The sequence below is a fragment of the Phoxinus phoxinus genome (assembly GCF_949152265.1).
Source record: "Phoxinus phoxinus genome assembly, chromosome: 16".
NCBI lineage: Eukaryota > Metazoa > Chordata > Actinopteri > Cypriniformes > Leuciscidae > Phoxinus > Phoxinus phoxinus.
Genome location: NC_136891.1, coordinates 14,011,684 through 14,025,555, shown reverse-complemented (window position 1 = coordinate 14,025,555; position 13,872 = coordinate 14,011,684). Strand labels below are relative to the sequence as shown.

Here is a 13,872-nt window from a genome sequence, read left to right as displayed (position 1 = left end):
TTGTCATTTAAAGACTGTTAATCTGATTCTCATTCATTTGTGCGATTTAAATACGGCAGCCAACTGTTACAGAAGAATGGACCCATACAGTTAAAGGGATAGTTCACCCAAAAATGAAAAATTTTCCATGATTTACTCACCCTCAAGCCTTCTATAGGTGTATATGACATTCTTCTTTCAGACAAACACAATCAGAGTTATATTTACAAATATCCTTGATGTTCCAAGCTTTAGAATGGTAGTGAATGGTGGTCCTGATTTTGAAGTTCGAAAAAGTGAATCCATCCACCATAAAAGTAATCCATACGACAGGGGGTTAATTAAGGCCTTCTGCCAACTTACGCCATTCTGTTCAGCTGTTTCCTAATTAGTTCCCTTCGCTTGTTCCACTCATTTAAGCCCTGAGTTCTCCTCAGTTTTTTGTTCTTTTTTGTTTGTATTATGTTTGTTGTTTCTTTGTTCTCCTGAGCATTTTGTCATTAAAGACTGTTAATCTGATTCTCCTCCGTTAGTGTGATTTATATACGGCAATCAACCATTATAGTAGTTGCATACTGTTGCATACCTATCACATTGAACAAATCTTACCAAAAGGAACACTAATCGCTAAAAGTTTGCTAAGAGAACTCAAGCAAGGTGGTATTTGACTCTGGTAAGCGTATCCAGAGCAGACTGGTGGGAGAGGCCTTGGACTGCAACAAGCTCTCACTCGTTGGCGAGAGCTAAAAAGCAGCAATAGATGCAACAGCAATGCTTACCTAGTGTTCTTGTTGATGGACTAGTAGACATCTTCAAAGGCTATATGTGCATGTTCGATGTCCGACGCTTTGTAACGCGTTGTGTCAGGAGGAAAGATGGCGATTACAGTTATTACAGAGGCCAGACAGACTCACGGAGGCGATTGGCATCTCACAACTTGCACTTTATTCCCCAATCGAACTCCTGTAACTGTCTGTCAAACATTCTACCGTCCACAGCGTTACTTGATAAACAAAAATAGGATGAGAATGACCATCAAACAGAAATAACCCGGCGCCACATACATGGGGTGTTCGAGGCGCACATACAATATAGACTGCCGACAGTTCAACAGGGCGCAGCTCTTAAAGGGGCCACACCTTATTTCCACTCGTTACAGCTTCCATCCTTCTGAACAGGTACCGCTATACAGGGGGAGGGGATCAGGCCGTGAGTGTAGAGACGGCTCTGCGTGAGTGGTATTTACAACAGTAAAAGTACTCCACAGCGACTCTAGGGGTCGCTGTTTGACAAAAACGGAATTCCTACATAGTGTACCTTTAACAGGTTCAGTGTTTGTTCTGCACTCTCTGATGTAAATATACGTAAAAATGTTAGGCATTTTAATTATGCATAATTCCAAGCAACTAAACCAAACCCTAGCCCTAATTATGTAGTAAGTACATGTTGCTAATTAATAATACTCAGTACTGGTAATTAAACGTATAACTACACTGTAACAAGGACACCTTAAAATAAAGTGTAAGCCAAAGATGTTTGGAGAATAAACTGGTGAATAAACAATGATGTTTTTTTCTCTGTCTGCAGTTACTGAGAGAGCTGAAGCATCCAAATGTCATCGCCCTGCAGAAAGTTTTTCTTTCTCACAGCGACCGGAAGGTCTGGCTCCTGTTTGACTATGCTGAGCATGACCTGTGGGTGAGTATATACTGTATACAAACGTTTTGTATTTTAATACTTTTTTACCATGTACATTATTAGGTTCAGCAATGCTTTAATAATTACACTTTAGATTTTATCTTATGGACCAATTTCTATTTCATTTCTTTTTTTCCCATTTCATTTTAGGTTCAGTTTTGTATGACTTTCTTTCTTTTCTTCTTTCTTCTAAACACAACAGCAGATGTTTAGCAGAATGTCTGAGATGTGCTCTTCCATGCAATGTAAGTGGATTGGGACTGGGGTTCAAAAAGCATCACAAAACAAGTCCATACTTGTAAATTATATTCAAGGTCATCTAAATTCATACGATAGCTTTGCGTGACAATGACTGAAATTTAGGGCTAAGTTATTTCAGGTATTCACACAACATTTTCCATTGAAAATGTAGCTTAATAGCCGTGGTTGCCATTCACTTTCATTGTTAGGAAGAGAGCAACTTGGACATTCTGCCATAGCAAACTCTTTTTGTGTTCCACAGAAGAAAGAAAGTCAAATGAGTTTCAAAAGACATGAGATTGAGTAAATTACGTTTTCATATTTGGTTTAAATAATCCTTTGAGAAATTAGCTGAGGAAGCTACTGAACAATTTACTAGTTATTTATAGCTAAAATATTCAAAATCTTTGAGAAAACAAGTCACAAAAACGTTCATAGCAACACAAAGTTTTAGTTACACCTTCAGTATGTGTACCGTATCTTAGCGCCAGTCCAGACAGAAAGCATTTTTGTGATCCACTGCTCTGCTGCGTCATTGTTTTCCCATGTAAACATGAGCTCGACGACCTCTGCGCATTATGTGTCACTCTGTGAAGTTAAAAGAAGTTCAACTTTGTCAAGGCTGATATCCTCATGAACAGTTCTTCGACACGTTGCGCTTTAGAGTTTGAGTGCCTTCTGTGTCTGAGCTTCTGGTCCTTTCCCGATCCTGTCTCCTGTCTTCCACCTTTCATATAGTCCAGCTCCAATAAAGGCAAAAATACCACACAAAAAAAAAAAAATTCTGAAAAAAAGTTATTATTTTAAAAACACATCTCAAGACCCTGGCTTCTTTTTTATTTATCATCATTGCGGCTCTGCAGTTTTGTTTCACACTATTGTGTGGGATCTCACGTTTTTAAAAACAAAAACACATATTTTTTCATCTCACATCTCATTTTATTTTTGTATTTTTTAATGCTAATATCATGAATTATTTATTCATGAATATTATTCCAATAGTATTTGTTAAACTGGTTTTTATGTAAACTGGTCAAATGATCTGTTATTTTAAGAGAATTTTGATCTTGGCACTCAGTCATTTGACATGCAAGTGATCCTCTCTTTGTGATAGGATTGTATCTGCATATTGATTGAACTGATGCTTGTCACCTGATCAGTGAAAACGGTTGCAAAGTCATCCGTAATCAGAGATATGTGAGGTGGAGGAGTACAGGACAGTTTGCAGATGTTACTGGTAAACATCACTGATCTTGAATTGGTTGTGTGTGACCTTGGCAGCAGAAACACTAGAGGAAAAAGATTTCTTGTGATCATATAATTCACAACTGTCACAAACTCAGATGTTACCCATTCTTATGTTGCAGCACATCATAAAATTTCATCGAGCGTCAAAGGCCAACAAGAAGCCCATGCAACTACCGAGGGGGATGGTGAAGTCGCTGCTTTACCAAATCTTGGACGGCATCCATTACCTGCATGCCAACTGGGTCCTGCACAGAGACCTGGTGAGTGCTAAACACAAGGTCGTTGGTCACAGATCCGATCTTTCTACACGTATCTGATTTATTTTGTTCCGCTTTTTTACATTCACTTGGAATTTGTTGACAGTGTGAATACAGCCAGATACGTCATGTATTATTTTATGTTCTTCATAGAATAATACAAGGGCAGCACCCAGTAGAGTAGAAAGAGAAGTTCAGTTGCCAAAATTATTCAAATGTTCAGGACGTCCTTTGCCTCCCTTACAATAGACAATTTTCACGTTTAACTCTTTCCCTGCTATTGACGAGTGATCTCATATTTTGAGAAAAAGCTTCCGTGTTTTCACTGCTATACACATCTTCTGAACAAGTACAGTATCTCCAGATCAAAACACAGGCAAAACGAAGCAGAAACGTACAATCTCAAATGTAAGCAGATGCAAATGAAAAATAAATGAATATCGCTATCGGCCGATAATCACATTCTATGACTCAAACGGTAGTCACTAAATTTGGTAAATCTTATGAACTGATCCAATTTGATGACATCAAACTTAGTAGTTAGACATGCATGTGTCATGTTCTAAAGAAAACATGGGTGGAGGAACATTCGGAATGGATTTAATACAACAAACCTGATTCACTGCCTCTGTCATCTGTTCTCAGTGTCTGAGGTGGGGCTCAGGCAGCTCCTACACACACACACACACACACACACACACACACACACTCCCACACAGAGCAGATAGCGACAGGGAAATCTGAGCGTGTGTGATTACCTGCGTCTGTCCTTCTTCTGGTCAAGCAATATATTTGTGCAAAAAAAATCAGTTTGCCATCAGTTGTCAGAAGATGAAAGCGATATCTTTGTCATAGTATCCGTTCATCATTTAAAGGTGATTCCCCATGGCTGGCTTCAGCACTGGTCAATGCATTGAATCAATGCCATTGGTCTCTATGAAGTAAAACATCAGCTTCAGCCTCACCCAGATGACGCGTTGCTCTTCGGTTGAGCCTTGTAAAGTGGCACTCAGAGTTCAGTTAATTTCAACACCTTGTTTCATTCATGAATGAATCTGCTTTCTTGAGCGCATTAGTTGAATGAACGGCTTGATGACTCGCTCATAGAAACAGTCCATTGCCGCCACCTGCTGGCATGACAATGTAATTGCACTGACTGACAGCATGCCAAATGCCATTATGTTCAGTCTTGTATGCTCTTTAACAAGCCAATACATCCTATTATGGAGAGTGTTAAGCTCCAGGTTGCCATCTCGTAATTAAGATTGTGACATGGCGTGAATGCAGCATAAGCTCATTGATTTGGAAATGCAATGATTGGACGGACATTTTTTTTTGTCCTAAAACTTCCACAGAAGATTTACATGTTTTGATATTTAGACCACTTATATTATTGATTGCTATCAGGATGTGAAGAGAGTTTCAACCAGTATAAAAAAGTGTTATGTGGCCACATAAGGAAAAGCTGATCTATATTTATTGACTGAGACTAAATATGTCGTTGTCAATTATTTTAATTGCTTTTCCCTGTAGCCTGTATTTGCCGTGACTAATGTGTCTTTGACCTCGATCATTGTTATCGCGAGAATGGCTTGTGTCTTTGCGTCACGTGAGGGCCTGTAACCCTAACAGGAAAGACTACGTGGTTTTCCCATATAAGGAACCGGCATTCTGGTCTTCGAGAGAGCGTACTCTCATTCAAAAACTTTCACGATTCAACACATATAAAGTATACCATCGCTGAGTTGTAAAGTTTGTAACATTGTATTTTTGTACTTTGTAATTTTTTTTTTTATAATACACTTTGGTTGGCTCCTGAGTTTTCCGTTTTGGGTAGTATTTTTTTTCTCCTCTTTAGTTAAATAGAAACAGGACTTTGTTCCTATTAATTTGTTTAGAATCTGCATTATATTGTGGAGTGTTACAACATATTGCCTACCCTATCTTTAATATATGTTGCAGTTAAGTAATTAAGTGATTAATTAAGTGATGATTGAGCATTAATGATGATCCCTGCTGTTAACAAGCAGAATGACTGAATAAAAGAGAGACAACAAGAACAGAAATATAAATAAAAGATAAATCTCAGCAGAGAAGGATTAAACAACTCCGCAAACAGCATTACCAGCTTCACTTATTACTAACCAGACTGACTTTATTTCTGGCATACGTCTACAGAAGCTCTTATTGAGAATTAACAGCGGTTTAGATGTTGATGTTTTATTGAAAATAATTGTTTAGTTTGAAATCACCATAATAGTCAGTGCTTGCTATAGTTGACCTTAAAACATTTTTAATACTAGTGACAAAATCATCATAAAGTGACCTGGTTTACTGAATATAAATCAAATTTATAAGATGACTGATTATAAGTTTGTTGTGTCGTTCTATACCAGAATTGTGATGCTACAGCAGTGTACGTCTAGCCATGCCATTTGGTGTGATATTTTAAAGGTTTTGGGCTGCTCTATTATTTAGACACAGAAACTTCAACAATCAGCATTATGAATCTCAACAGTGGTGACATGCTTCATGCTGCAGTGCAATGCTGCATGGCAACATATGGTAAAAACCTCATCCATGTCTCCCAGCATGCATTGCAGCATGAATAAGTCATGCTGCTTTGTCATTTATTAGAATGCTGCCACCATTGTTGAAGTTTGTATAAGTGCTAAAATGACCAGTTAAACGATTTAACAACAAAAGTCTTTGAGAAATCTTCACTGTTTATGATGTCACAATGCCAATGCATTAATTATCTTTTTCACAACAGCTGTATTTAACATAATTCTATTTAGTACCACATCTTGTTCTCTGATAACACTATTGCACTTGCTGAAAGAGAATATATTTACCGGTACTTATTATTACATGGCTTGGTTGAATTCTAATGTAGAATGCGGTCTGTTATTTCTTGATAACACACCGCTGCTAAGGATAACAGACCGCTACCATGAAAAACAGAGCGTTGCCATGGACACGGTGTTCTTTAGCAATACAATTGGTTTTAAATCAATAAACTCCTTTTTAAATCAATATTTTGTGTCAAATTATTGATTTATTTGGTAGGTAGCCATGTAATAAGCGGGATAATGTAGAGCGAGGCGGTTGTTACAGCGAAAACAACCCCTTCAGGCTGATTCAAGACCCCGATCGGCCTGTCGGGGTTGTATTCGCTATAACAACCGCCTCGCTCTACATAATCCCTTACTTAAAGGGCCCCTATTATGGATTTTTGAAAATGACCTTTCATGTAGTGTGTAACATACAGTAGCTCTAAGTGAATGAAAACATCCTGCAAAGTGTTAAATCTGAAAGTTCACCGTATGTAAAGTTATTGTCTTTCAAAAGTAAAAGTCGACGAAGAGTCAATGAAATGAACTGTTTTTCATGAGTTATAAGCCGTTTCGCTGTGATGTCAAGACGAAACATTAGCATATTGCCCGCCCACTTATTGCGTGCGCAGACACCAGGGAACTTGAACCTCAGACACTGCAGCTGATTCCTGTGGACACTGGACAGCATCATGTCAAGAAGACTCTGTGCTCTACAATGTCAAGGTAAAGCCATTTTTTTTCCACTGCCCAAGGACGAGCATGTGAAGAATCAGTGGTTAAAAATAATCTTTACCACAATACCACAGCAGTATAATCCTAAACTTTTGCTGTGTTCCCTTCATTTATATGTCTGCTTCTCAAATCTCGGAGTTCAATGCAGGATTCGCAAACCGCTTGCTCTTGAAAGACGGTGTTCAAAATAAAATGTCTTACTGAAATACTTCTGCTAATCAGTTGTGGCCCACTATTGCATAAAACTGTGTTTATTAATGCAGATTGTCTGTTGTTCTCACTACTTTGAGGAAAGATTAAGCATGGAGCAAGATTTGTTTTACCAACGTTTATGTTACATCAATCATTGATGCTAGAGCTTGGCTAATGCATGCACTGTTATTGAGACAGTTTCCACATGTTCACCGCAATAAATTAGAAAAATACTCAGTAAATAAACAAGTACAAGTAAAATAATCAGTTTGTTGATGGACATGCACTTTTTAATGCTGATGGTGAGGAATTACAGTTGCAACATCTCATAATGTACCTCAAACTGAGTAACGTTAGTGTATCACTGAGAAACGCCCTGCTCGAGTTGTCCTTGGAGGTTCGGGTTGAATAACTAGTTCTTCCAGTGTTTCATTATCAGACTCGCGCTCGGATTGATATAGTAAAATCGATGTCATTGTTCGTTTCTGTGTTTAGTTTACGGTGTAGGAAGCCTCAGGACAAGCAGAGCTGACGTTATGGCAATGGGCGTTTTTGTTTTCGACACGCGCACTGTAGGGTCACTCAAGGGTAGAACTAAAGCAAACACTAATCTCCATAATGGTCATAATTCAATAAATTATTTAATTCCATAATTCCATTAAATTACATAATTCAATAAAACATTCAATAAAACATCATCCTCTTAATTCTCAATAGGAACTTCTGTAGACGTATGACAGAAATAAAGTCAAATCCTCCTTTGCTGAGATCTTGAGAGATTGAATGTGTTCTTTTATCTTCAGTTGATTTCATCTAAAGCTGTGGTGAGAAGACTGTTGTAGTTCTTGTGTTTCTGCTCGTCTCTTTTTCGGTTCATCTTGTTCCTCTTTCCTTCAGTGATTCTGCTGGTTAACAGCAGGTGTCTTCATTAATGGTTAAATGATCACTTATTTATCAGTTAATTATACAATTATTATCCATTTACCTTGCAAAAATTGTCAAATCTCCATCAGCAGAAGTTTTATCATCAGTTTTCATTGCTTATTTTAAAAAATACACAACATCTGATGAGATACAGGCAGGATTATGCACTGCACAGATGCTCTGTATATTTGATAAAGTCTGACAAAATGATGAAAACATCTACATAATCTACATACTATATGTCTACATTTATTGAAGGTGTTTTGGCTTATTTAAAACATTGCCCATTTTCCAATCATCTATGCAAATTGTTTTACATAAGAGAATATTTTACAGTCAAAGTAAGAAGAAAGTAAAGTTGTATTTTCACTGTATTAGGCCCTTTTTTTCTGGTTTTGTTGCAGTGATAGACTCTGAAACAGAGTTTGACTTACTCAGTCCATCCCTGGATCCTCCAATCTGAACTAAACTAAAACGTGTGTGTAATGTTCAGCTACTGTTAATGGTGACTGATATGGATTGAATCCAATGGAAAGTTGTCGCTGTCTGATTGTCTCTCCGCTGTTGTGTAATCCCATCAATCCCTGGTGTGTGTGGATCAATAGCATACTCTGTGTCATTAACCCAGTTGTATATAAGAGAAATAGACTTTGTTAGACTTAGAGTCAACATGAATTATAAATGTGATCTTTCAGCAGGATATTCAATGCTTTTGTATTCGGAAGCATATGTTTCTTTTTATTGTCCTCAGAGACAATTTGTGCAGTTTAGTGTTAACTAGTGTTAAAGGAATAGTTCACCCAAAAAAAGGAAAATTATTTCATTATTTACTTTCATTCTAAACCCATATGCTTTTTCATACAACAATATTGCATATAAACTATATATGTCAAGCTCAACAGCATATGGATTACATGAAGGTGAGTAAATAATGACAGAATATTTATTTTTGGGTAAACTATTCTTTTAATGGAGGCAGCTAACTATTTTTGAAATTAGTGGAAACTTCAAACTTGCATAAGGATCATTATATACGTCCCACTTCATATTAGATTTCTTTAACTACAAAAAATAAATAATAGTTTGGTACCATTTACTTGTGTTAATGTTGTATTGTAAAACACTTTTGCTATTGAGGTGGATACAGTTAAGGTTAGGACAGGTTTGGTGGTATGGGTTGGTTTAAGGTTTGGTTAAGGTGTAAGGGATGGCTTAACGGTGTAATTATAGATGCAATTACAGAAAATAATTACATGCCATTGTTTTTCAGATGAGAATACAATAATTGTATCAAATTATTAATTTAAATGTTATGTTAATAAATAGTAGTTTAATCACTTAATATAAAGTCCTATAAGTTTCAAGCCCCAAAAATGTCATAAAGATATAGGAAAAATATTGTGTGCGTGCGTGCCTGCATGTGTGTGTGTGTGTGTGTGCTCTTGTTTGTGATTTATGAGGACACAAATTTGTATAATGACATGTGTATTACAACATAAACGTGGTTTGTGATGACATGTCATGAGTCCTCATAATTCAAATAGCTTTAAAAAACAATGTTTTATTAAAAATGTAAAAATGCTGAATGTTTCCTGTGATGGGTAGGTTTAGGGATAGGGGCAGTGTAAGGGGATAGAATATACAGTTTGTACAGTATAAAACCATTACGCCTATGGAGAGTCCTCACAAGTATAGCAAAACAAATGTGTGTGTGTGTATATGTGTGTATTGTATCTGACCTCAGTGTGTTACATACTGTTACTGTCTACTGTGACCCTCAGTGTGTGTGTGTGTGTGTGTGTGTGTGTGTGTGTGTGTGTGTGTGTGTGTGTGTGTGTGTGTGTGTGTGTGTGTGTGTGTGTGTGTGTGTGTGTGTGTGTGTGTGTGTGTTGTTTTTGTGTGACTCCCTAAATGTTTTGTCTATGCTGTTTCACACTGACTAGATTCATTCAATGATGTTTATTCATATAAAAGGAATAGTTCACCCCAAAATGTAATTTGTCATCACTTACTAACCCTTATGTTGTTCCAAACCTGTATGACTTTCTTTCTTCTGTTGAACATAAAATAATATATTTTCAAGAATGATGGTAGTAATCAAAAGTTGATGGTAGCCATTGACTTTCATAGTAGGGAAAACTAAAATTATTTTCAAGTGTCTTTGTTACACAGTAAATATACATTTAAGTACTAAGTAATATTAAGTAACAACATGTACTCACTATCGGGTTAGGATTAGGGTATATCTAGAAATATCTTCTTTTGTGTTCAGCAGAAGAAAGAAACTCATATAGGTTTGGAACAACTTGAGAAAGAGTAAATGATGACAACATTTTCTTTAATATAAATGGTAAGGGAGTGACAACAGCAATTTTGAGAAGGCAGTGTTGTGTTGATTGAATTACAGAAACCTTATGGTTACTGTTCCCATAGCAACACACCCTCATTAAGGCTCATAGAAACTCAAGAGTCTTGGAATAATTAGAAGACACCATTACTGATGCAACAATCAGTCACCCACAACCACATGCAGTAACATCGTTTCTGTCCGTACGTTTTATTTGATTATATTTAAAGGTAAAGTACATAATTTCTGTTTAGGTGGCACCAAACATACAGAAACCAGTGTCATGAAATAATTTGTGATCTCTTAAAAACATGACAGAAAAATGATGTTGTGCCGTTTGGAAATTTGATTATTTTTGCAGTTCTGTTTGGTGCTGCTAGTACTAATCCTACTAAACAATATATACATTTCAATCTATGAAATATAGTATGCTTTATTAGAATTGTATAGTCATTTTTAGGTTTCATGCAGTTAACATTTTTTTGACATAAATATTATAATAAAGAGGACTTCGCCCACAAGTGTGTCATTTAGAAGAGCAATAGCTAAGCACCTGCCTCTACAGGCTTGCAGCTTCCCTGTGAGACTGAACATTTCCATAAACAAAATAGATGTCATGGCTGTGTGGCTCACGCAGGTGTGAACAGATACACAGCCGCTAAGAGGTCATGACTTGATCAAAGCAAAAATATGAATTACCCCAAAGTTGAATGAATAATTAGCTCATCCATTTGTCGAGGAGGATGTTTTGCCGTAGCACCACAAGTTCACATGACATTCTCAGAGAAACAGATGTATAATTTGTGGTCATTTGTGACCTTTCTTTTTCAGAAACCTGCCAATATCCTGGTAATGGGGGAGGGCCCAGAGCGAGGAAGAGTCAAAATTGGTAAAAAGCTGTACTGGCTACATATAATTGCAATATAATTATCAGGACTTTATTAGTGAAAAATGCCTTCAATTAGAGTTTGGTAGCAAATTATGTGGGGAAAAGGGGATATAGTATGTCATTCTGCTGAACCTTTTCTTTTTTGGCCAATTTTCTTTTTATTTTAGGTGATGTCGTCAAGCTTTAGAGAGCTTAGGCGGGCTATACTGTAGGTTCAGTCTGGGTAAATGTGAAGCCATTGTCTTACACAAGGCACTATTCTGGGTGATGACTGTTGAAGGCTGTGGCCGCTATTTTTATCCCTTGTGGAATTTGTTTTTGTGTTTGGTTACTCTGTGGCTTTCAATGTTTGCTGGAGCATTGGAGACACTTCACTTAAGCAGCACAACTTATAATTTAATCTCTCACACAATTGTATATCCTATTCAATTTAGAAAATTTTCAACTTTTTATATTAATCAAATTATCCCTAGAATGTAAATGTACTATTTTAATAATTCAGATATGACACCACATTATCACCACCCCTGAAACCACCTGTCAAGAGACCATAACGCAGTCCTTTACCTGTATTAAAATGCATACAACAACTGGTCATTATTAGCAGATAATCTTCCTCTGTAAATGAAAAACTAAATGCAAAGCTGAGTACCTGTGATCAGAGTGGGGATATTTATTATGTTAATGTATTTGTGTGTCATAGCTGATATGGGTTTTGCTCGACTATTTAACTCTCCACTGAAGCCTTTGGCTGATCTGGACCCAGTGGTCGTCACATTCTGGTACCGAGCACCCGAACTACTGCTCGGGGCAAGACACTACACCAAAGCAATTGGTAAGTTATGCACTGTGTATTTCAGGCTGCGCTATTCGTATCTAATCCGTATTTAATATTCTGTTTCATTTTAGATATTTGGGCAATAGGCTGTATCTTTGCAGAGCTGTTGACGTCAGAACCAATCTTCCATTGTCGACAAGAGGACATAAAAACCAGCAATCCTTTCCATCATGACCAGTTAGATCGCATATTCAGCGTCATGGGCTTCCCAGCAGGTGACTGACCCTTAACTTATCGCACACCCACCTTTTCTCACTACATTATTATAGTCTGTGAATTCACTGGATTTCATTCTAATTAAATCAAAACACTTTTTCATCACCACTTTAATCTAAACTGATCAGTTTAATATATCTAAATTGGAATAATTAGGCCATGGCAGTTTCTGGCCAATAAGCAGACTGTGAGTTTGAGAGCTGCAATACCCTCAGAAAAGTGTTAAAATAGACAATGCATGATAGTCAAATTACAACCTGTTGGTGTCTGAGCAGATATTTATATTTCTTTAGGTTAGGAACAAACAACTTTATACATTTCTAGAATTTTTTTTTTATTATTTTTTATCTTAGTAGTGTTCTTGACTTGCCACTTGTATTTCCATTCAGTTTAAATATTCCAAGTGTTTGTGTCTGCTTTTCTTTCCTCGAAGCCTAAATTAGTTTGTTTGTTTGAGGGCTTGCGTGGACCCTCTATTTGAGTTTCAAGTTTTATATATAACTTGCATATATGAATAGGTCTCCGTTTCTCTAGCAGAAGCAGTTTCCATTGATTTTATGGTCTGTGCAGAAAGTCGTACTTGCTCAGCAGCAGCGTAGCAGATCTAGTCTTTTATTGTTGATTTATAAGAAAAATCCGTGATTATTAAATTACTCATAGAATATTTAAACATTATGCAGGGATATGCAGGGATATTTAAACATTTTGGTTTAGACAATTATAGGCTGTTATAGGCACAAGAACAACATAAACACATTTCTGTTTCTCTGTTGATTTGTTCTGAAGGATTCATGACTCATAAACAATGTTCTTTGTATATTATCCTATTACATTTTAGCATGTAATTGATTTTTAATGCTTAGAAATATGTTAGGTCTAGCTTTTGGAATACAGTTAGGGTTATGGGTTAAAAGTGTAATTACAGTTAACCAATGCAGGTACTTTAAACGTACGTACAATGTAACAAATGCTTATTTTGACTCTTAGCCTTGTTAATTGTCACTGCGTGGTGCGTGCTATTATATAATGTAATTATATAATGTAATATATTTGTAATTCCTAGATAAAGACTGGGAGGATATCCGGAAAATGCCAGAATATCCTACTTTACAGAAAGATTTCAGAAGAACCACGTGAGTACTGTGCTTTGTCCCAGAGTAACACCAAATGTATTTTCAACAGCAAAACAACAGTTGTGAACAGCAGAGTGTTGATTATCACGATTTATATTCATTTATATGAGTGTTTAACTTGAAAGTTAGTCTATCAATTAAATGCTGTACTGTTTGAACACAGCTAACTTAGTATATATATATATTTAACATAATGATGTAAAAGGCTATACTAAGGATTTTCAAACAAAATGAAATGGCCTTCAAATAAGAACTAAATGACAGCACAATCCTCTTTTTATTACTAAAACATTTTATACTAGACAAAACATCGTTTTGACGGGTAGTCAAAAAGATTACAAC

The 13,872-nt window shown here is 36.5% G+C and overlaps 1 protein-coding gene across 5 annotated transcripts in view; it reads left to right on the top strand.

The window, feature by feature from the left end:
- Positions 1-13,872, top strand: part of cdk19 (cyclin dependent kinase 19) — a 72,393-nt gene that overhangs the window by 22,383 nt on the left and 36,138 nt on the right. For 4 of the 5 annotated variants that reach the window (XM_079639062.1, XM_079639060.1, XM_079639061.1 and 1 more), the window contains exons 3-8: positions 1,567-1,677; positions 3,285-3,425; positions 11,286-11,343; positions 12,047-12,178; positions 12,253-12,396; positions 13,461-13,530. In XM_079639062.1, the coding sequence (XP_079495188.1) occupies positions 1,567-1,677; positions 3,285-3,425; positions 11,286-11,343; positions 12,047-12,178; positions 12,253-12,396; positions 13,461-13,530 (656 nt within the window). Of the gene's footprint in view, positions 1-1,566; positions 1,678-1,879; positions 1,923-3,284; positions 3,426-11,285; positions 11,344-12,046; positions 12,179-12,252; positions 12,397-13,460; positions 13,531-13,872 lie in introns of all 5 variants that reach the window. The other variant, XM_079639063.1, reaches the window with a different exon arrangement.